Source organism: Phyllostomus hastatus, unplaced genomic scaffold (assembly GCF_019186645.2).
Source record: "Phyllostomus hastatus isolate PE091 unplaced genomic scaffold, TTU_PhHast_1.1 phas_contig_80, whole genome shotgun sequence".
Taxonomy (NCBI): Eukaryota; Metazoa; Chordata; class Mammalia; order Chiroptera; family Phyllostomidae; genus Phyllostomus; species Phyllostomus hastatus.
Window position 1 is genome coordinate 20,024,527 of NW_025333960.1, and position 23,349 is coordinate 20,047,875.

At 41.8% G+C, this 23,349-nt stretch overlaps 1 protein-coding gene across 5 annotated transcripts in view; it reads right to left on the reverse strand.

Moving 5' to 3' along the window:
* The window catches only part of TMEM241 (transmembrane protein 241), a 115,504-nt gene extending 92,730 nt beyond the window's left edge, over positions 1-22,774 (reverse strand). For 2 of the 5 annotated variants that reach the window (XM_045849963.1, XM_045849966.1), the window contains exons 1-3: positions 22,638-22,774; positions 19,833-19,879; positions 15,118-15,195 (exon numbers count right to left, since the gene is read on the reverse strand). In XM_045849963.1, coding sequence (XP_045705919.1) covers positions 15,118-15,195; positions 19,833-19,879; positions 22,638-22,709 — 197 coding nt within the window. In that variant the 5' untranslated portion in view covers positions 22,710-22,774. Of the gene's footprint in view, positions 1-15,117; positions 15,196-19,832; positions 19,880-20,859; positions 20,904-22,637 lie in introns of all 5 variants that reach the window. The other 3 variants (XM_045849969.1, XM_045849964.1, XM_045849965.1) reach the window with 3 other exon arrangements.
* Between the last annotated feature and the right edge of the window lie 575 nt (positions 22,775-23,349).

Sequence of the window (23,349 nt, forward strand, 5' to 3'; positions counted from 1 at the left end):
GCTTCTGAATCATCCTAATAGTTTCTGCAGAGGGCTGTTCAAGCTTTACACAAAATTGGATACAGATTGATTGCCCTACTTGCTCAGTCATTTTAAGTGCAGCGGCCACACAGTACATGTGCTCACTCAACTGTGTCTACTGCCCCCACTGACTAGTACAGTGAAGTTGTCATTGTTCACTCATGTGCATTCCAGTCCACTCTCTTTGGCAGTGAGGTTACATTGATGTCGCACAAACTTTTCTTGTTATATTAACAAAGCTGGACTTTTTCTGGACAGACCTTGTATAATCTAATTTGCATGTTGGAAATATTGGCTACAGTACGGAGAATAGATTGAAATAGGGTTAGGGATGTGAGGGCAGGAGGCCAGCTGGGTGTACATTGCAGTGGTCCAGACAGGAGAAGATGGAGGTGGGGAGAGCGGACCAACTTGAGAAATCAATAGAACTTGGTGATAATTTCTACTGTGAGGTGAGGAACAGAAGACACCAAGAATGACTTCCAGGCTTCCAACTTGAATAGTGGCTGGATGGTGGTGCACTAACATGAGAAACATTGCAAGAGACCTGACTGGGGAAATCATTAACTCAGTTGTGAATATTACGAACTTGAGGTGTGAGTGGAGAATTGGATGAGAGGGTCTGGGGACCTTCCCCTGTTCTCTAGTGAGCAAGAACACACTATTAAACGTGTCTTACATTTGATGTTGCAGTATTCCCTCACCCCCTGGTTTTGAAGATAAAATTCAAACGTATTTTGTTCAACATAGTTCCCCCCCTTGGTCCAGTATTCTCAGCAATAAGAGTCTCTTAAGGTTTGGTAAGACTTTGTCACAAACTTATTCTTCATTAACTGTTTATTCCCAAATTCTAGGCAACATTGAGCCCATGACATTTACAAGCTAGTGGCACGGCAGGCGGGCAGCAAACAGACTGGCAGTCATGGGAGCGCACGGTCAGGCCTCCCTCCAGCAGAGAACCCGCTCTGCTGCGAGGAGTGGGTCAACTGACAGCTGCACTAACACAATCTGAGCAATTGTTTCCACCTGCGGCTTCAGGAACTAGAATGTAGCTCACTGCCTTGTAAGGTTTCCACCATTGTTAATGCACCATCACAACACAGAGGGATCAGACCTTTCAGCCGTCCCCCAGGAAGACCAGACACCCTACTTTGCAGTAGGGTGGGAACAAGGCAACGACATGAGCTACAAGGGCAGTGGTGCTTCTTTGTGCTTTTGCCATCTTGGCATATTTTTAAAACATCATTTCTTTAGGAAGAAATAAAACTGTAACTTTTAAATCCTAGTTAGCTCTCAGGCACCATAACTGAGGATTATTTCCTAGAGAGATGCAGTAATAACAGATGGAAATCACACCTGGTTTTGGGCACTGTAGAGTATGATCTTATAACAACGACATGGTTATGCACATCAGTGGAAAGAATAAGTAGCTCCCTTCACTCCCAAGGAACGTCCCATCGATTAGATGACTAACTGCAACCAGTAGCTCTAAGGGATAGACAGACTTCACACTTTTCTCTGGGCTGTGCCATTTCTTCTACGCCAGGTTATCCAGGGCTGGGGCCACCTAAGGGTCATCTAGGTCATCTGGGGGCAGGGGGGCAGAAGCACAGGGCAGAGGTTTTGTGTAGTGGAAAGAATGTGCCTTTATGGTCAGGCAAACTTTCATACAGAAGGTTTATATCCCAGCTCTAAAGCTAGTTGATTCATATCCCAAATCTAAAGCTAGTTTGCAATAAGCACTCTGTTTAGTTTTTTCATGTATAAAATGGGGATAATAATGCTCAGACAGCTATTGAGGAGACGAGCCAAGAGGACGCACGTGCAGTATTTGGGGCAGTGTGTGGCACCTGAAAAGCAACGACACTCAATAAATGTTCTCCTCTGGCTTTTCTACACGTGGCCCCAAACAAGGGGCCTTTCTTGAAATCATCAAGAAAGGCTGTTAGATCCACCTACATAAAAAAGCCACAGACACCATAAAGAAAATTGGGAGATGATTAACAAACCAGGAAAACATACTGGCAACATATAAAACAGGCTGGAGTTTAATATCCTTAATGTATAACGAGTACTTACAAATCAATAAGAAAAAAATCAACTCCCCAAAAGAAAAAAAAATCAAGGGAATTTGACTGTGGGTGAGAGGGGTGGGCGAGGTGGAGGCGTGGGGGGCAAAAGGGGAAAACATTGGGACAACTGTACTAGAATAAACAATAAAATAAAGTAGAAAAAAGAAAAACTCAGTGGACAAAACCAGGTAATTTTACGTTTGTCTCTCTTTCTGTCTCTCTCTCTGTCTCTCTCTCTCTCGCGCACACACACACACAATATAAATGGCTAATAAACACATAGAAAGTTACTCAACCTCCCTAATAACAAAAGAACTTTAGATGAAGACAATGATTTATCAAGTTTTTTCCAAGACTAGGAATTTTTTCAAGTTAGTATCTAAGGTGAGGCCCATGAAATCAATTTCACGGCTGTGAGATGTAAACTGGTATCTTCCTGGAGGGTGCATATGTACTACTTGCCTACACTTATCAAAAGCCTTACAAATACTCTCTGAGGTATTCAAAGGTCTCCAAAATGTTTTCATTTACAAGCGGAATGAAAGCATTCTGGCCTCCTTGTTCACCAGAGACGCCAGCACCTCAGGGTTTGCGACTGCTTTCTCTGCCTGGAACCCTCTCCCTCCAGCCACCTGCACGGCCCACTCTCCCACACATTCAGATCTCTGCTCACAAAGTCATCTTGTCCATGAGTCCTTCTTACCCACGGCATACAAAATAGCAGCCGCCAGCCACACCCACAGGCACTGGCACGCCGGCACACGCATCTACCCCTTACCTGGCGTTATTTGTCTCCGCACTTATCACCCTCTGAGACATCACATATTGCTATTTGCATTTGTGTCTTGTCTGTCTACTTCCCTCAGAATATAAGCTAGTTGAGGGCAAAGACTTTGTCTGCTTGGTTCACTGTGCACCCCCAGCACTGAGAAAAATGCCTGGCATATACATAACAGAGCCTCAAATATTGGCTGAATAAGTCACCATGTATTACTTTTGTAACTTACCCTTCTCCCCCTAGATTGGTTCAAGGGGAAAACAACAGCAACAAAATATATCAGGAAACTCCAGTTATGACCCTAATTCATGTTTCTTCATCTGCTTTTCTCACGCCCTGAACAGAATCACTGGTGCTTACAGCTACTCAGTTTTCAAGGGCAGGGGTGAGAGCAAAAATTACCTACCTCCTGCCAGCTGCCTCTCCGAATGGCACTTATGGGGAACTCAAACAGTTTCAAATTCAATAAACATTTATAACAATCATGTTAAATCCTATAACTATGACAACAAAAAATTGACTGCATTGAAAAACAAGCAAGCATGTTTAATAGACATGAACTTAGAAACTTAGAATGGAGGCTATTTTATTTTCTATAATAATTTATCTCTTTTTCTTTTTTATTCAATTTATTGGGGTAACATTGGTGAATAAAATCATATAGGATTCAGGTGTACAATTCTATCATAGATCATCTGTATACTGTATTGATTGTCTTATTAAAAAGTAGTACCTATCCATGCTATAAAATATTGAAAAATATTATAATTACAATCCCACTACCCCAAATAACCACTGTTAAGACCTTGTTATGTCTCCTTCTAAACAATGCCACATGCCCATATATAAGCACTTCAATGAAAATGGGGTCCTACTGTATATATTGCTTTATAATCTGTTTACCACCTTTCCATGTCAAAAAAAATCACAATTTATAAATCATTTAATACTAAGTTACTGCTGCAAATTTAAGTTAATCCTATTTTTCACTATTCTAATGCTGTAATGGTTATCCTTGAATATATTCTCTTCTTATATTCATGATGTTTTTGCAATATTCAGGATAAGTTCCCATAAGAGCAACTGCTGATCAAAGATACATGCACCACGTGTGTGACTGGTTATAAAATTGCCTTCCAGAGTGTTGGGAACTGCCCTGCCTGGTTTCAGAAGCTGTAACCCCACAATGGCTAAGACTGAGTAAGACTTTGGGACCATAAGCTACTAAGGAGACAAAGCTTATCTTCCTTGTAGGGGCACCGCCTCTGCCCCCCTCACTTCACCCTGCTTGGCCCCGGGTGGATGATGGGTTAGCCAATGATGGGTAAGATTCCACAAGGGAGGGACGACCTAAGACAGGTACGGTCATGAAGCGGCCCTCAGGGAAGGACTTGGGGGCTATAGAAAAAGGGGGTGATGCACCCTCACCCCTCAGCTTTGACATAGCCTGAGTCCTCATTCTGTCTGTGAGAAGTCTCCTAATCTCTTGACTGCCTTACTTCCCCTGCCTGACTTAAGCCTCAAACCATGCCAGAGGGTGGTGCATTCCTGGGCAGGAACAGGCAGTTCCCCGAGGCAATCAGATCTAAGAAAAGAATGTATAAAATCCTGTGAAACCTGCTTTGCTAAGAATTCCCTCAATTTTCCAATAAGGGTCCAAACGTAAAATGAGTTTGTTTCCCAAAGTTTCATGGCTCTTTAGTTAACTGACCCTGACTCAAAATAAGCCCTCATAGTTCTTTAAATATTGTCCATTGTTTTATCATTACTGTCTGACAACGATTGAAGAGCTTTACCTGTATTCCTGTGCAAACTGAACCCAATAAAAGTCCATTGAGGAACAGGCTCCTGGCCCTTCTCCTTTGAGAGACTGGCTACCTCTCCTCCCCAAGCAGATCATGTCTTGATAGAATTATTCTCATCTGCAACAGCTGGGGGCACTCTGTGGGCAGAGCACCCCTCCCCACCAGAGGTTATACTAACTCACCCTCCACTGTGAACTACATGTTTGTGTCCCCACAAAATCACATGTTGAAACCCTAACTCTGGATGGCATTTGGAGGGGGGGAATTCAGGAGGAAACTTAGCTCATGAGGGTGGAGCTCTCATGATGGAATTGGTGCCCTTATAAGAAGAGCCCCAAGAGAGCAGCTATCTGTAAACCAAGAAGAGGCCCTTGCCAGAATCCAAGCAGCCGGCACCTGATCTTGGACTTCCCAGTCTCCAGAAGCATGAGAAATAAACTTCTGTTGTTTAAACCACCTAATCTATGGTATTTCTGTTATAGCAGCCCACACTGACTAAGACAGCCTCCTTTATAGCTCTAACTCTGTATGATTCTAAAATAGCCAATGGCCTCCACAATAGGAACAAAGGAGGCATGTACTATTTATTAATGCACTCTTTCTCTCTCCAACTTTCATTCACAAGGTGACACCACTTGGACTTCCCATGCTGGTTTGTCTTACATTGCCCTTTGTGCCAAAAAAGGAGGCAAGATGTAACTAAACCCTGAGGTGGTCCTGGCAGAACCTGGGATCTCTGTGGTGCATGGGCCTTTTGGGGAGCAGCCAGGCCAGTGAGTGTGTGTGTGCATGTGTGTGTGCATGTGTGTGTGGGAAAGGATCTCACAGCAACTCCTAGGGCACAGGTGGCAAACTCAAGGCCTGCAGGTCGAATCCGGCCCTCCACTTTGTTTCATCTGGCTCAGCACCTTGTTTCTACCCAGCGGCAGTGCCAAGCTCCTTGCCCCTAGTTAAGGAGTAGTTACATTTATACAGTCCTAAAATTACATTTAGCCCTTTGAAGGCAACCACAAGGCTGACGTGGCCCCCAGTGAAAATGAGTTTAATAGCCCTGCCCTAGGGGGAAAGACTACAGATCATACAGTTGCAGACAACTGCAGTCTCTATTGAAGGACTATTTGCCACAGGGTCTGGTTTGAAAATTGTGCTGATACAAAATTATTATTACAGGGCTTATGATTTATATCTTGCAGACTTATAAGCACAAATATTGCATCTTGTTTGAGCTGTGGACTTGCTTTTTGTGTGTGCATTCTTTATGGTCCCTAAGAACCCTGGTCAACAAAGCATTTTACAAGAAGCATGTAAAATGTTGACATGACTTATAGAACTGTTATTATTGAGATAAAGGCTAATTAAATTAAATCACTTGTTTTTCAAATAGAGCATGCATTATTGAGGGAACATCTGCTCCCTGAGAACAGTTTATCTGACCGAGAGTGCCAGAAGGGCTTCTGGAGCTGAATTCTTGAAACTTCTGTGTGTTATGCTGACACCCAGTGGACCTATAAACTGTTTCCAAACATGAAGGCAACACGCAACCAAGATACCAAGGTTCACGTGTTGACTGTTGGCATTGCCTAAGCAGTACTGCCTTCAATCACAAAGCCAACATTTGTTTTATAGTTTACAAGGACTTCTGGATATAATAACTCAATACACATAGAAGATACCTACATTTCTTTTTTTTGTTGTCCGTTACTGGTAAATGTGGTCCCCTGAGTCCTATTCCCTTGTCTCCTTCCTTCTTCCTTTTCTTAGGCCTTTCTTCTTCCTGCTTTACTCTTCCCCTGACTCACAGAAGGCCACACACCCTTGAAAAAGTTCAACCCTTATGTTACTTGAACCCAAGAACCCTGGGATGGTGCTATTTGTCACACATCATAACTGAGAGTTAGAGTCAGCAAACCACAGCCCATGAGCCAAATCCCTTCCTGCTTCCTGGTTCTGAACACAGCATTTTGTTTGTACACAACCATTCCTGCCTGCTTATGTACCATCCATGCCTGCTTCATGCGACAAACGCAGAGTTGGGTAGTTGTGACAGAGGCTGTATGGCCCATAAGGTCTAAAATATTTATTCTCTGTCTCTTGTTTGCTGGCTCCTGATTTAAAGGAAGGCAGCTTGAGTCCCAGCCTCCAGGACTTACAAGCTGGGGTGCCCAAGGCTTCATACATGAGGCAGTGTCACTGGCTAAACAGAAAGGACCCTGTTACCATTTTTTTTCTGGAAAGTTCAATTTTTCAGGACACTTTCATCAGTGGTTCTTCCCACTCAGAATCATCACTTCTTTCCATTTCCCACTTCATTTACTGGCCCGAGATTCTCAAAGGTAACCCCATTTTGTGCTGAAATGTCACCTTTAGTGAGGTTCTGACAATCTCTGAAGGCCAAACAAGGGCTTCAAAGAAGCCAGTTCCCAAATCCCAACAGTGTCTGAAAAACCACTATTCTCCCTCTGTTGTTCCAGCCTGCACCCTGCTGCAGCCTTCAAGCTGCCACCTGTAGCCTTGTCAGTGTGGTTCCCCTCCCCGCAACCCCAGCGCCCCCCCACCCCCAGAGGGCCAAGGCTGGTGTGCTGTGAGCCTTCGGAGACAGGCTGAAGAGACAGCACAGAGCAGAGGAGACACTAGTACTAAGAGACAGAGACCAAAAAAGAAAAGAGTAAAAAAAATATAAGTCTCCCGGGTCCCCAAAAAATGAGTGAGGCAGGCTAGAAGACATATGGATCTCATTTCTGATACATATGAGAAAAGAAATTCCAGTACAAGCACCTTGCCAGTACACAGTCCACCAGTGACTAATGATCCAAACTAAGGTGCAAGTCATCCGCCTCCCCCCTCAGGTCTGGGGAGTGGGACAGTTCACAGTGCAGCCCGTGAAGAGGCCAGAGCGGGCTGTGCTGACACAGACTGACAGGGACCTGCGGTGTGGTCGATAACAAAGCTCGAGTCCAGTAGATTCCTAGGCACGAGGAGGTACAGGCATGACCTGCAGGTATCAAACGTCAAAAATCCTGTCCTGAAAAAGACAAATATAATACTTCAGGGTATCACTTACACGAGAATCTTAAACAAGAAAAAAAAAGTCACTCATAGAAACAGAGAGTAGAAAAGTGGTTGCCAGGCGCTGGGGGGAGGGGAAACAGAGAGGTTGGTAAAGGGCACAAAGTTTCAGCTATGAGATAAACAGGGTCTGAGGATCTATGGTGGCTGCAGTTGATAACACTATGTTTATATGACTGAAACTTGCTAAGAGAGTAGACCTTAAATGTTCTTACCATGAAAAGGTGAAGATGTGAGGCGATGGACACATTCATTAACTAGATGGTAGAAATCTTTCATAGTATATACATATGCCAAAGCACCACAATGTGTTGGGTTGGTCAAAAAGTTCGTTTGGCCCTGGCTGGCATAGCTCAGTGGATTGAGCGCAGGCTGCGAACCAAAGCATCGCAGGTTCAATTCCCAGTCAGGATACATGCCTGGGTTGCAGGACAGGTCCCCAGTGGGGGCCATGTGAGAGGCAACCACACATTGATTCTCTCTCTCTCTTTCTCCCTCCCTTCCCCTCTCTAAAAATAAATAAATAAAATCTCTTAAAACATAAATCTTTAAAAAGATTATGTTTTCATAACATAATCTTTAAAAAAAGATTATGTTTAGAAAAGTTCATTTGTGTTTTTTCTGTAAGACGGCTCTAGTAGCACTAAGTTGTCTTTCACTTCATTTGAAACAAGCTTGTTAGATTGTATTGTGACAGCTGTCATATTAGCGTGCATTTAAAAAAGAATCCTCAAAATTGGTGAATTTTTGTGTAGCCATTTAAATACTGAAGATAGAAGAAAATACACAACATTTTCAGCATACTATGCTTTATTTATTTCAAGAAAGGTAAAAACGCAACTGAAACACACACACACAAATTTGTGCAGTGTGTGGAGAAGGTGCTGTGACTGATGGAAAGTGTCGACAGTGGTTTGTGAAGTTTTGTGCTGAAGATTTCTCGCTGGACGATGCTCCACAGTCGGGCTAACCAGTTGAAGTTGGTAGTGATCAAATCAAGACATTAACTGAGAACCAACAGTGTTATACCACACAGGAGATAGCCAACATACTCAAAATATCCAAATTAATGAAGTTACTGGTGAAAATGAAAAATGTCTCTTTTATTTTACAGAAAAAAACATATGGACTTTTTGACCAACCCAATACAATTTAAATATCTTCCAATTTTATTTGTGAATATACCTCAATGAAGCAGAGAAAAAATCCCTTGCTTTTATCATCCCTGGTCACGTGGACGCTCCCCCTGGGAACGCCACAGCCGCCACGCCAGCACTGACCAGACCTCGTTTGGTATTATGTCCCCTCAGTGTTGTTCAGCATGTTTCCTGAGGAAGTTTGGGAAGCTGGTCTTACTATCCCCCGGAAGTAATTTCTACAGACATACTTACCGCATTCCTCTGGAGAGAAGACAACAGGGGAAACATCAAAAACACATGAATTTGAGTGTTAACTTTCTCTGTGAGCAAAGATGACTTTTTCTAAAACTGCAAGAGTCACTCAGAATTAATGCTAGACACCTTAAAACATATTTGGGACATTCCAACCACCAGCAGTTTTGATGACGGAGGGCTATCTCACTTAAAAACAAATAACCAAACCTTAAAAGGAAGTACAGTCTAGACTCTAATTGATTGTCTCACTGTTCATTTCTTTAGGGACAAGGCTGAGTTAACTTGGAGGTTTTATCAAAGATATTTGTTATGGTTCTCCACAAAGACTCTCAATGGAAAATCGATGAGTGGGAGCTTCTCCCTCATCTGTTAGAAATCTCTGGTCATAGCCCTGGCTGGGTGGCTCAGGTGGTTGGAGCATTTTTCCGTACACCCAAAAGGCCGTGGGATCAATCTCCACTTTTGTACAGGAGGCAAGCAATAGATGTTTCTCTCTCACATTGGTGTTTCTCTCTCTCTCTCTCTTTCTTTTTTTCCCTTTCTCCCACTTCTCTCTCTAAAAAAAAACACCAATAAACATATATCATTGGGTGAGAATTCAAAATAAAATTTCTGGTCACAAGGGTGTTTTGGAACAAGATTTCTAACTTTGAACTTCTCATACTTGAATACTTGAGAGTTAAAGTGGCAAGTAGGTTAAAAAAATTACTTTCAAAGTGTTTTTATTTAAACATGTAGCCTGGTAATTCAGAATCTGGAAGATGAGGTCTTCAACTCCAATGGAATCAGCGGTGGTTCAAGAATACAGTAAACAGCACCATGTTCCTGCTGTGCTATCTACCAGATGAAAGGTCACAAGTCTCTTTTAGGAGCACGTTTTGGAAATACAGAAAGCCTCAGCAAAGGACTTCAACATCTGCTGGAGAAACCATGTCCACATTCTGCAATGGCTTGGCAACAACAGTAGCTGCCATATAATGAACGACAAGCTTGTAGCTGGGAACCAGTGCTATCTTTCCTGAGACAGAGCCTTCAAGGGCATCATCCAGCACTTGGTGGTAATAACCAGTTTGCTAGGAAAATATCCTGGAGGAGAATGATTTCATCAGGTTGCTTGGTGGAGTCAACATGACATGGCCAGAGGCTGACTGACACAGCAGATGTGGCCTCTTTGTGACATAGAAAATACGGTGCCCAGTTCTGTAACTTGTCTGAGAGGGAATCTGAGATTCTGCTGTGCTCCAGGCTATAAGCACAGTCTGAATGTGCTCTCTGTGGCATATGATACTAAGTACCCATTTTGGACTCACCCTCCAGCCCCACTATTATAACCCCTAGTCCACGACGAGCTTGGGGACTCCAACCAATCTTCCTGCTGTTGTTTTCATTTTTTGTGGAACCCAACCTCTGCCTTCTCTGCACAAATACACAGTCACACAGCAAAGCTGGGCTTGGGCTCCCTGATGACGTCATCAGGTAGCCCAGCCTAGTAAGCAACAGCAGCCACAGCAAACACAAACCCAGCCCAGGCCCATACTAGAGACACCGGTGCTGTGTCCTTGCTCTTTGCCATCTGGTAACGCTCCCTTGTCAAGGACCTATGACAACTGGGAATTCTGAACTGTGACACAGTTATTAACCACAACAGCAGCTGATAACTCTAAGGCATTGAGGTCTTGGACGAGAAGTTTAAGTGAGCTCACATCATGTGTATGGCTGTGAAACCACCTAAGGAAGTCCAGGAGATAGAGGTGAAAAAGTCTCTAAGAAGTTTAGCAAGAGGACTGAACAGGCTATGACCATGGATCTCCTGAGATTAGTGAAACCTAGCATCACATGAGTTCAAGGGGCAATAGTACCTAGTGGGTCTCAAAGTTGCACTGTCAGAGGACCACTTCTTTCAGGGACAAAATCTTGAGAGCCTTTGACCTCATCCAGTTCTACTAGTCATACCCCATCCCAATAAAAAAAGCAATAAAAGTATGAAGAATTCCATGAACAGATGAATGGATAAATAAAATGAGGCATATAATATGGTACACATACAAAATGTGGTACACATACAACATATTCAGCCTTAAAAAGGGAATGAAATTCTGACACACGCTACAACATAGATGAATCTTGAAACATTACGCCAAGTGAAACAAGCCAGTTGCAAAAGAAAAAAAATATTGTCCAAATCCACTTAAACGGGGTACCTAAAATAGGCAAATTCATAGAATACAAAAGTAGAACAGTGGTTTACCTGGGGCTGGAGGTCAGGGAGAATGGAGAGTTACTGTTTAATGGGTACAGAATTTCTGTCGGGCATGATGAGAAAGTTTTGGAAATGGATGGTGGTAGTGATTGCAAAACAGTGTGAATACCCTTAATGACAATGAGTTGTACTTAAAAACTCTTTTTTTTTCTTTTTTTTTCTTTTTTTTATCAGGAGGTATCCCTGAACCTCAAGGCCTAGCCCTGCCCCTTCATCAGGTGGTCTAAACTGCTGAATTCACACTGTCTGTCTGTAATAAGAGGATTAGGGGAGGATCACTGCTTTTCATTTTGCTCAGGTAGGAAGGTGAGTGCCTGTGCTCATGCACATACATGCAACACTGATTATCACCCTCTTCTGTCATAGAGCACATTTTACCACCAGAAAAGCAGAAAGGACATAATTTCAGAATAAAGGGCAGGCCTGTAGAGTCAACAAATTCACCTTTATAAAAAGCTTATTACATTGTCCTAACTATTGTCATTTTTGTCGGGGACAAGTGAAAATTTCAGCAAGCTGTCACTGGGCCTCTGGCCGATATTTGGGAACCCTTACCTTGGAATCAATCCCCTGATCTCAAGGCTTGGGAAAATACAAAACAGCTCTTCTTTACAAAAAAAACAAAAACAAAAACAAAACCAACCTCAGGACTTACAGATTGTCTGTGACCTCACCAACAGGTAGAAGTTATTGAGGCAGGATTTCTCATCAGTGACATGTTTCCCTTCATTCACTGATCTAGTCATTCAATACCCACAGATTAAGTGCCCTATTCCACTGGGTAGGGGCAACTAATGGTCCACAGAGGGACATGACAGGGCCCCTGCCTGCAGGGGACCCCCGGCCTAGTGTGGAAGAAATCCAAACAACTGAGGTCAAATGTAATTTAATATGAAAACTATGCATTTTTACAATTATTCTTGAGCAATCATTTCCCAAATTCTTCATGAATTCACAGTCTGGAAATGGCCTAATCCACAATACCCTTTCTCCTTTCAAATTCGAATAGACTTTTGATTTTTTTTTTTCTCCTTGTGCTGCTGAGGGGGGAAAAAGACAGCACTGACAAAAATGCCTCAACTGTAATATTTTCACATTTATCAAATTTCTGAAATTTAAAGAAAATCCACGGGCTTCTTTACCTTATTTGGCCCTTATTTTTAAATCAATTGTAATTACAATGTTTTAAACTAATAGATGGAAATGAAATGTTTCAGATTTTTTGAGAAGGCAGAAGTTAAAGAATTGGAAGTTTCCTCTACCCAGGCATTGCTTTTAGTAGATGCTTAATAAATACATTTAAATGTAAGTAATGTCAAGTTTTTCAAACCTCAAGTCCTGAAAACCAGCGACAACTTATCAGCCAAACAAAAGCCTGACTCCCATTATCGATTCACTTTTCTCTTACATTTCCTTCGGTAAACGAGAGCTGAAAGTTTGACTCCCTCCACCCCCAACCTTTGTTAAGGGCCCTGTTAGCTGAGGTTTGATGCTGCAACAAGAGACAACAGTGATACGGCAAGTAGCTTCTGCTTCCTTTACTGTTTTTCTGCCCAGACTAACACTGGCGTATAGATTTTAAAGTCAACTCTCAGGAATGTTAAAGAAAGGGACTGACAGAAATTGAAATGACCTTCTGAACAGAACAACAAAAGCCTAGCCTTTCCCCCTCCCCGCACGCGCTCGGCTTCCCCTCTGCAGTGGGTCTGGAACCGACACCTCTCCATCCCATCTCACTCCACCCCAGAGCCGGGAAGAGTCTGGGGCCCAGCCACAGGGCGGGTGGGAGCAAGAAGCTAGGGTGAGCCGCTACCTGGGGGCTGCCCACGGAGGCTGAGCCCAGAGCCAGCAGCCTAGGGAAAAACCGGGGACAATGATAAACGCTTCCTGGGACCCCGGCTACCACATACCCATTGGCCGCTCCTCAATTATCCTGGAGATGCTCCAGGATTAGCCGACGGGGCCGCAGGGCCAAAAACTCTTAATAAATGGTAAATTTTATGCTATATAGGTTTTACATACAAAAAATTTTTAGGCATAAACAATGGCATTGCTTTCAAGGAAACATGACTAAGGTAGTGTTTAAGAGACTATTATCAATAAGTAAATAACTCACATCAGAAATTATAGGATAATTACGGTCAGGAACACTGTGAAAGTAGAAGACCCACGCACCCCAGCTCAAAATCTGACAGCAAATTCCTTCACTCTCATCCAGTCTCTTGCTTCTTTGGAGAACAAATTCAACCATTTAGAGTCAGAATGCTTCATTATTTAACTATTAGAACATTAGAACTATCACAGGCCTTGTCAATTCAGGGCCCATATTTGTTTAAATGAAGACCCAGTTCTCACTGAACTATCCAGCATAACAATGGAGTAGAAAATGACATCACATATAAAATCCCCAAAGTATCTTTATTTTATCAAGTTGAAGGCACCATATCATGGAAATGCAAAATTATAACTTAACGATCTACTCCTTTGGATTAGTTAGGCATCTTGTGTGGAATATTCTTTCAGCATATGGACTAAGAGAAATTAATCCCCAGCTCTGTTCCAGGGTCTCTCCTTCATAAAGCCTCTTCATACTAGTTTTTCCTCTCTGGTTTTATATCTTTGGGAGAAGACTAGTAATATTTATACTGGACACGTCCCCAAAGCTTCTCCAGGGTGCCAAGCACAGGGATGACTTTGCAGTCAAGCAGTTAACCTGACTATCAGGGAAGCTGGGCAGATGACCTGGATCACAAGGCGAACAACTTGGCCAGATCTCTCAGTTGGGATGTTCACCTTATTCGTGTAAAACTTAACTTCATTTTCTGTTAATTTTGTGCCTCATTTCAGGTGAGGCATGCTGTTCTCAAAGAATCATGAGAATTTATTTAGATGAGGCAGAAAGTGAATAGCCAATTCAGATGATAATTTTGGCTGAAAAATGTCATGGCCTTTGAGATTTCTTTTAAATATATTTGAAAAGCTGTCTTAATAGAATCAAGAGATAATGCGATGTATGCTATGAATTGGACCCTGGATCAGAATGAGGGTGGGGAGAGGATTATAGAGGATATTACTGAGAAAACCGGCAAAATATGAAAATAGTTTATAGATGAGATAATAGTATTGTATCAATGATTAATTTCCTGATTTTGCTAACTACACTGTAGTCATGTAAAAAAGTATCCTTGCTCTTAGAAAATGCATGCTAAAAAATTTAGAAGAAAAGAAGCATCTTCCTCTGAAATCTGAAACTTACTCTCAAATGCTTCAGAAAAATATTATATCATTTATATAAAAAGAAAAAATTATAAAAGTGTGATAAAATAGTAAGTTGGGAATCTGGTAAAGAATATGGAAGTTCTTTATACTATTTCAAATTCTTCTATAAGGAAATAATTTCAAAATAAAAATTTACTAAAAATTTTTAAAGTTTATTTAAAAATTCATTCCTACTAGTCCTATGCAATAAAAGAAGGTTAAGTTAACCTGGTATCATACATTGCATATCTCAACTAATTTTAACATTAGATTACTGGCATTATTAACCACAAAAAACACTGCTCAGGTTCTGTTTGGTTATAAAATCACTGAATCTCAAGAGTAGAAGGGAACTAAGAGACCAAACAACTCAGACACCCATGTTTCCCAATGTAAAACTTAAGAAATTAAGTAGTGTGAAAAGGAAGTGGGTATGACTCATGAAGCACAGAAGAGGTTCTACCTTGAACTGTGGTTGATCTCCACCCAGCCCAGCTTCCAAGACACATGAAGCAAAAGTCCACCGATTAACGTCTGCCACCTGAAAAGAACAAGGGCCACTTTGAATTTGTTTTATTTATTTTTTTTCCAATCTGAATTTAATACAGTGTCATGGGGTCATCCAACCCCAGAAGATCTGTCAACTGACACAAATACACACATCCAATCTTTCTTACTTTTTCTCCCCCTCTCTCCTACGTCTCATCCCAATCTCAAACCTATCCTTCCCAACTCCTACTGATTCCCTTGAATCCAGCTGCACCATTAAGTGCCGGCATTGGTACTCTTCTTCTAGACTTCCCCTGAACAACCTCACTCACAGCCACTGCTTTTCCCATTGCCTCTGCACTGATCATTCCCAAATCCCCCTTTTCACCCAGACACTCCACAAGCTCCCAAATATAACAGGCCTAAAACATTACCTTAAACTCCCCCTCCCCATGCCGATCAGCCTCCTGCTACCCCTAATCAGCCAACCCAGAAAGCTAGATGTCATCCTAGCCATTCCTCCACCCTCACCTCCTTTATTTACTTGCAAAATCCCATTGATTTTTATCCACATAACAGCCCTCAAGTCTGAAGCCTTCCCTTCTACCCCTTGCACCTCTGCACACTTTAGACTTTCATCATCCCACAGCTGAACCACAGCACCAGTCCCCTCTCTCCAGGGTTGTCCCGCCCCAGCCAGCCTCCACCTTGAAGCCAAAGGGTTTGTTCTGAAGTGCAAACTTAATTGTGCTACTCGCTTGTTTAAAAATAGTTGGTTTTGCCCTGGCCAGGGGCTTAGTTGGTTAGAGCGTTGTCCCAATACACTTAGGTTGTGGGTTCGATCCCTGGTCAGGGCAACAATAAGCATCAACCAACAAATGCACAAATAAGTGGAATAAAAAATCGATGCTTCCATCTCTCTCTCTTCCTTCCTCTCTCTAAAATCAATAAATTTTTAAAAATTTAAATAAACTTTAAAATTTTAATAAAGTAATAAAAATGGTCGATTCTTCCCAGTGCTGCAGGTAGCAGTTCTCCGCCTCCGTTCAGCTGCAATATACTCGGGGTTAGGAAGCTCATGTAAGACACACTTCCTCAGCAGGCCAAGTTTGGGAGAGCACAGGTTATAAAGTAAACATCCCCCCCTTTTCCACTGCAGAAGGTAAAAAAAAACACCAAATGAATGAGAGGAGAACTATAAAAATAACTTCATCCTGTTACATTCTAATTGATTTTTTTATTTTAGGTGAATCATTCATAAATTTTAAAAGCATTTTTAGTTATGACTTGAAACACTATCTCAGAAATGATTACATCACACCTCTGTACTGCAACACCACAGGCGAGAACCCCTGACTTACAGGATAAAGTCATTTGTGCGTGACACACGAGCCTCCTGGAACTTGCCCCCGCCCCACTCCAGAATCAGCTCCTGTCTGTCTGCCCCAGGCAGACACATTCTGGCCACAATGAACAGCCCACAGCCTCAGGAATGTGCCAGGCCATTTCATACTTCTAAGAGTTTCCCCGTATTGTCCCCTTATCCCATAATGTTCTTCCTATCTCCTTCCATGTCAGTGTAGAGTAAGAACACCTGCTTATTCTATAAGACCCAGTTTTAAGTCTCCTCTGTGATGCCTTCACTGACAGGCAGAACACAGATATGGGGCGTGCCCTCCTGCAGCTTGGTCAAGAGCAGTGGTCCTCAACCACGTGGTTTTTCTCCCCAGGGGTTATTTGGCAGTATCCAGAGACAGTTTTGGTTGTCAGAACTGGGAACAGGGGAGGGGAGGCTTGCTACTGGCACCTGGTGAGTCGAAGCCAGGGATGCTGCTGACCTTCCCACAATGTGCAGGAAAGCCCCACAACAAAGAATTCCATTTCGGAAAGCTCCCTCTCTTTACAAAGAAGAGAGCATCTTTGAGAAAAGCAAGTTCAGGGACCAGGAAGCAAGTTGGAAGTTGTTAGAGTAATTTGAGAGATGACAGTGTCCTGGGAATAGGCAACTGGATGAATAAGGTGGACAGATTCTAACCATGTCTAGGAGGTCCAGTGTTTAACTGCATGTTAGCAATGAAGGAGACAGAGGAATCAATAGCTATCATGTTTATTTTCTTTTTAAAAATATTTTACTTATTTTTTGACAGAAGGGAAGGGAGAAAGAGAGGGAGAGGAAACATCAATGCATGGTTGCCTCTCACATACCCCCTAATGGGAACCTGGCCTGCAACCCAGGCATGTGTCCTGATTGGGAATTGAACCAGCGACCCTTTGGTTCACAGGCTATCGCTCAATCCACTGAGCCATACAGGCCAGGACATTATCAGGTTTCTGAGTCAGACAACTGGATAGAGGATATGGTAGGCCGCAGGAAAATTTAAGGGATAGGCAAAAGAGAAAAGCAAGCTCCACGAGGGCAGGGATCTTTTTCTTCACTGACATCTAGAAGTGTCTAGAATAGTGCCTGGCACATAGTATGCACACAATTAATATTTGTAGAATGAGTTAATCTGCCCTACTGTGTATCTCACTGTATTTGTGGTGAATATTCCATAGGCATTCGAGAAAAGGACATAATCTCTATTTTCAAGAGACAGTATTTGATATTTATGTATTATATTATGGAGCACATATAAGTGCATATACCCATATTTAGCATAAATACATATGTGATAAATAATATCGTTAATATATATATGAAGCTTTTTTTGTCCAATTGAACTATCATGAAAATATAGCAGTAAATTTGTCTCCTCCTACTAGTGTGTTCCTATTTATCACTGGTGTTCCTGCACTTCTTGGTTGATAAATGGTGATGCCCGATTGCCTGAGTGGTATAGACATTCATCACCATTTTATTTTCATTTTAAACTGCATGCTTCAGCATTATAAAACATGGCTATCTTCACTTGTTTAATGATTTCCATCCTGAATTCTGCCCTATCTGACATTCAGATCAGGGCCCCTGCTTTTTTGTTTGCATTTGTGCAATATTAAAAGAAGTAGTAAAAATGAGAGAGGAAGAGCTCTCCCACATATTTAAGTGCTATAATAATTAAAATTTAGCACAACCACTTTCCATAAAAGTTGGCAAAAAATATTCAAAAATAGACCCTATACTAGACTTATCTGGGTGATCACTTCATGTTATATATATGTCTATACACTACATTGTACACCTGAAATGAATATGTTGTCAACATTAAGTTTTTTAAAAACTTAAAGAAAAAGACATTTATTACCAAGATAATTTCAAAAAAAGCTAAAGAAAAATGTTTATTATCAAGGTAATAAAAAATAGGCTCTAAATAAATAACTTAATATATTATATTAATAATGCACAGGCAAAGGATCATACAATAAAACATAATAAATGGGGCCAGAGTAAATGAAACTGTTAGGGGAGGAGTGATTTCTTCACATTGCACCACACACTAAAATAAACAGACAATGGTCAAGAACTGAATAAAGCTTTAATAAAATATCAGCATAATCTTGTGATAGAGGATAAACGTAAAAGCAGTTGTGACTCACAAAAGAAACAATCAATATATTTTTCTACATAAAAATCAAATATTTAAAAAATGAAAAGATGGGGGAGGGAAGGTGAAAAAGAAAAGCATGTCAGACTACCGACCTGACCCACGCCATCCTTTCCTCCTATTTTGTTCTAGTAATAGCATCCCTGCATCACAGGACCACACACCTGATTCATCTCGTATTCTCTCTGTTGTTTCGTCTTATGCTCAAACAATGAATTTTCTATGATGTCACTTTTTTAAATAATTAAATAATAAAAATACTTATAAACAAAATAAAAAGGCAAAGAACAAATTGCAAAAAAAAGTTCCAATAAACATAATGGACAAGTGGATAGCACTCTTAAAATATGAAGAATTCATTAAACTGCTAAGAAAAATACTAAAACTCCTGTAAAAGTAAAGGGATAAAAGGCACAATTAGAAAATTCACTGAAAAAAAAGATACAAGTGAGCAATAAACATAAGAAAACTGTCCAATTCATGAATAATCTAAAAAATGATAAGTAAAACAATGTGATGCCATTTGGGGCTCATGAAATAACCAGAAAGAAGAAAAAATACACATGGTTCCAGAATAATGGTATAGGAACTTTCATATACAGCCTGATGACAACGTAAATTGGTAATATATTTTTGGAAAAGATTTTGTTAATATTCAAGAAGAATACTGAAGAAGTTCAAATTCTTTAACCCAAATTTCTTATATAGGAATCTATGCCAACACGTATTGGCATATATGTCTTTGTTGGAAATTTGGCAGAGTTAAATACCAAAAACATCTGATAACATTGTGCTGTTTATACGGCCCAAATGAGACACAATTTAAATGCCCATTAATAGAATAGCTAAATAAATTACAGTATGTCTATTTGGTGAAAAACCCATGCAGTCAGTGAAAATATTTGAAAGAGAAAGGGTAAAGGGGGTCAAATATATGGCGACAGAGATCTGACTCTGAGGGGTAAACACAAAATGCAATATAGAGATGCATTACAAAACTGTGTCCTTGAAACCTATATAATTATATTAATCAATGTCACCCCGATCCATTTAATTTAAAAAATTAAATATATATTGTAAATAACATTTAAAGACAATGGTTGGACATTTCCTACAAATGTATACAAAGAGTATAAAAAATACTCACCCTTGGAACAACGTAGGGTAGGTAAATTTCAAAACAGACAGGACATACTGAAAAACAAACATAGGATTAATGCACATTTTCAAATTATAGAGAATTGATAGGCCACATAATCAAAGAAATCCCTACCTAAGAAATTTAAGTACACTCAAGTTTCAAAAGGGTCTTTATTCCCATCCTCTCCCCACCAAAATCACACACTGCCCCCTCCCAAAACAGACCTTCCAAGTCATACCAAAGAGAGTGGGCCTGCTTTCCCCCAGAGTCACCAGAAGCCTGACCACCCCAGTGGGGAGTGGAACTGGTGCCACAAGCAAAGTGGGACAGCAGCTGGGTCTGGTGCTGGGATGGCTGACAACTCGGCATCTTCCCGGACCCCAGAAGTGTCATGTTGTAACTGCAGCAACTCCAGAGAAAACCACACATACCCCTGAAGACAGTCTGTTTTCTCAGGGTATCCACTTTATCTACTGTTCAGTTTACCTAAAAATCCTACCCCCTTCTTCGTTTCTGTTCAAATAAGAAGTGCATGCTAGTCTGTCCTTTGTTTTTCATTTTTAGGGTTTTGTTTGGTTTTCCCATTCTAAGAATTTTTTTCTGATTCTGCTTAGGTGTCATAAGTTTTGCTGTGTTTTAGCATTTTAAGCATTTTTTTAAACCAAGTCAGCTAAGGTCAACTTGTATTTCTATTGTCTTTAATCAAGTTTATAGCACTTTATGAATGGGGGGATTGTGTTGTATCCTTCTGGATATCTTTTGTTTTTTTTCTATTATTAAACACTTTAAGAATTTTTTTTAAAGCCTAAAACCATTAAATGGCTTTAGGAAGGATTCCAATTCTTCACATGGTCTAAAAAATAGAACAGAATGGTGTTGGGCAAGTTTACACATCTATTTTTCCCTCATGGATCACCCTGCACATAACTGTCCTTGTATGAGTTCCTAAACGTCACAATTCTGGCCAGCTGCCTGTGCACTGGTATATAGTTATTAGAAATTACCTTCGTTCTACTCTGGTTTATTTACTCACATAATTCAGTATGTTCCTCCTCACTTTTCTCTGATATTTCCATTCTAAAACAGAGGTAGAGAAAGCATTGAGTGACTAGCTGAGCCATAACCTGCATCACCCTTAACAAGTTTCATGAAGATAATAAATATTGACTTAGTGTATTGTGTGCTGAGCTTTGTACTAGACACTGCAAAAGACAGAAAATGCTGAAGCTCTCACTTCACGTTCCTAAAGAACAATGAAAAGACTAAGAAATCTCTGACAAAGGATATCTAAGTCCTAAACTTTTGTCCTTTCAGCATCACCTCAAATCACTGAAAAGTGTTGCTCAGAGAGAGCAAAATGCTCTTTGGAAGAAGAGCGGTGCGAGCTTCTCAAGGAAAAAGGAGGAGCAATGTGGGAGCCTATAAAGGAGAACAGATCCGGACTCTGCCTCCCGACGGAAAGCTGCACATCTGTGAGGGGAAGGACAGGACGCTGCCCGCGCCGAGGTCCGGTTGCTGCCAGAACCCCCAAAGCATGGAGGGCACGCTGCCCTGACTGGGCCAGCCAGGCCCGGAAAGCCAGAGCACTCAAAAGCTGAACAAAAATCAACCATTCTTTTAAACAGTAATGAGACTAAGGTATGAAACAAAGATGTACAAGATTTTCTTAATGAATTTTCTTCATACAAATAGGGAGGGGAACAGTCTGAGGAGAAAACTACAGAGAAATATGAAAATAAAGAAACTAGCATAGTGTTCTAAATACCTGAAGAAAAGATCCTCTATGGTAGACACAAAAGGACTTCACTAATTCAAAAAATTTCATTTGGCAGAGCCTAGATGCAGAAGACTACGCCCATGGGGTTAACTGGACAGGGCAAGGGGGCTTCCCCAGCATCCTCTTAACATACTGAAGACATCCACCCATCGTAAGAAAGACAGTGTAAAGAAAAGCTATTTGTCAATGCTTCTTTCCCAGGAGCAAGAGGTTTTGGCAGGGAGGGGTCTGGGGGAGTGCGGAGGAGGGAGCAGTAGAGACTGTGCTGGGGAAGGCGGTCCTGGGCCTGTATCACCACTTTGGCTGGCGTCTAGCTCAGAGTCCAGGAGAGGGGGTAACTCCCCGCCCTCGCCAACGTTCCCCGAAGCACCAGAGCCAAGGCCAGCGTCCCCCTCCTCACAGAGCAAAAACGTGCTGCCACGGCTCTTCTGCCTCTTCACACAAAGGGTTTCATGATATTACTTTAGAAAAATTAAGTTTACATTTTATTTTAAAGATAATTCCACGAAAAAACTACTGAATGTACTAGGAGTGCCAGGGATGGTAACATATATTTTGAAAAATCAGTTTGAGAATCAGTGGTGTGAGGCGGAGATGGAGACGGGCTGATCTCTTCCGTTTAAAGCCTTCTGGAATCTTGCGGGGCTCTGGGGCAGGGGCATGTTTAGAAGAGAAGGCAGATGGGTCCGACCTCTTTCCCTATTCTTCCTTCCTCGAGGGAATGGGAGCCAATTGCTTTCTTTCCCTTAAAAGTAGTCCATACTGCCAAAAATGAAGTTCCTGCAAAATCGCCAAAAAAAAATCTGGTTAACCAGGAAATTTACAGAATGCTTTACAGAGCAGGAAGTGAGGCAGTACAGTCCAACCAAAGCTACTTCTAAAAGAGCATCCCGCACACAGTCGATTTCTTCTCTAGCACCATCAGGGGGAAAAAACACAGAGGAAAAGCTGGAGGTTGCATTTGTTCCACCTACTGTTATGAGACTCAAATCTCCCACGCGGAATCCTCGCTTCCCCGCGCCCGCCCTCCTCACCTTGTTCGTGAGGTAAAAAGCCAGGTAGCAGGTACAAAAGGAGAGGCCGACCAGGCCCCTCCTCATGCACATCTGTCAAACTTGCAGCCCTTCCCGGGGTCGCCTTAGGAACACCGCTGGAGCTGGGCCTCCACCGCCGCCGGGGGGCCGCCACGTGGCAGCGAGCTCCACCAATCCGCACGGGGACCGCCCCCCACCCCGCCCCGCTGCGCTGGGCTCTTAAGAGGGTCACGCCTCCGTAGGGCCCGGCCTCCTCGAGGTGGGTGGGGTGGCACCCGACTGGCAGAATGACCTTGGAGGAGAGACTTGGTCACCCAGGGCTGCGACCACCTGTAGAGAAAGAATGGGCAGTACTTGTAAAAAAGTAGAAAGTGGAAGTAGGAAAAAATGCAGTTAACAAAACGTTTACTACACCCCATTACCATTTAAAGAAAATGTTCAGAGCTATCTCTGTACAGTGGGACTAAAATGCTGTTTGTGCTTCACTGAATTTTCCCAAATTTCTACCTTGAGTCCGTATTATATTTACAAACGACACGAAAAAACTAACAATGATAAATGTTATTTTAAAAGAAGAAGGGCTGAGGGGGAAGGAACTAGAATGAATGTAGCTTGTAGCGGTTTTTTCTTTAGGAGAAATAATTCCATTGTGCTGAGAATTACATAAGAAATTCCTCCACAAGTGAGGCTTCAAGCACAGCCCCTGTTCCTA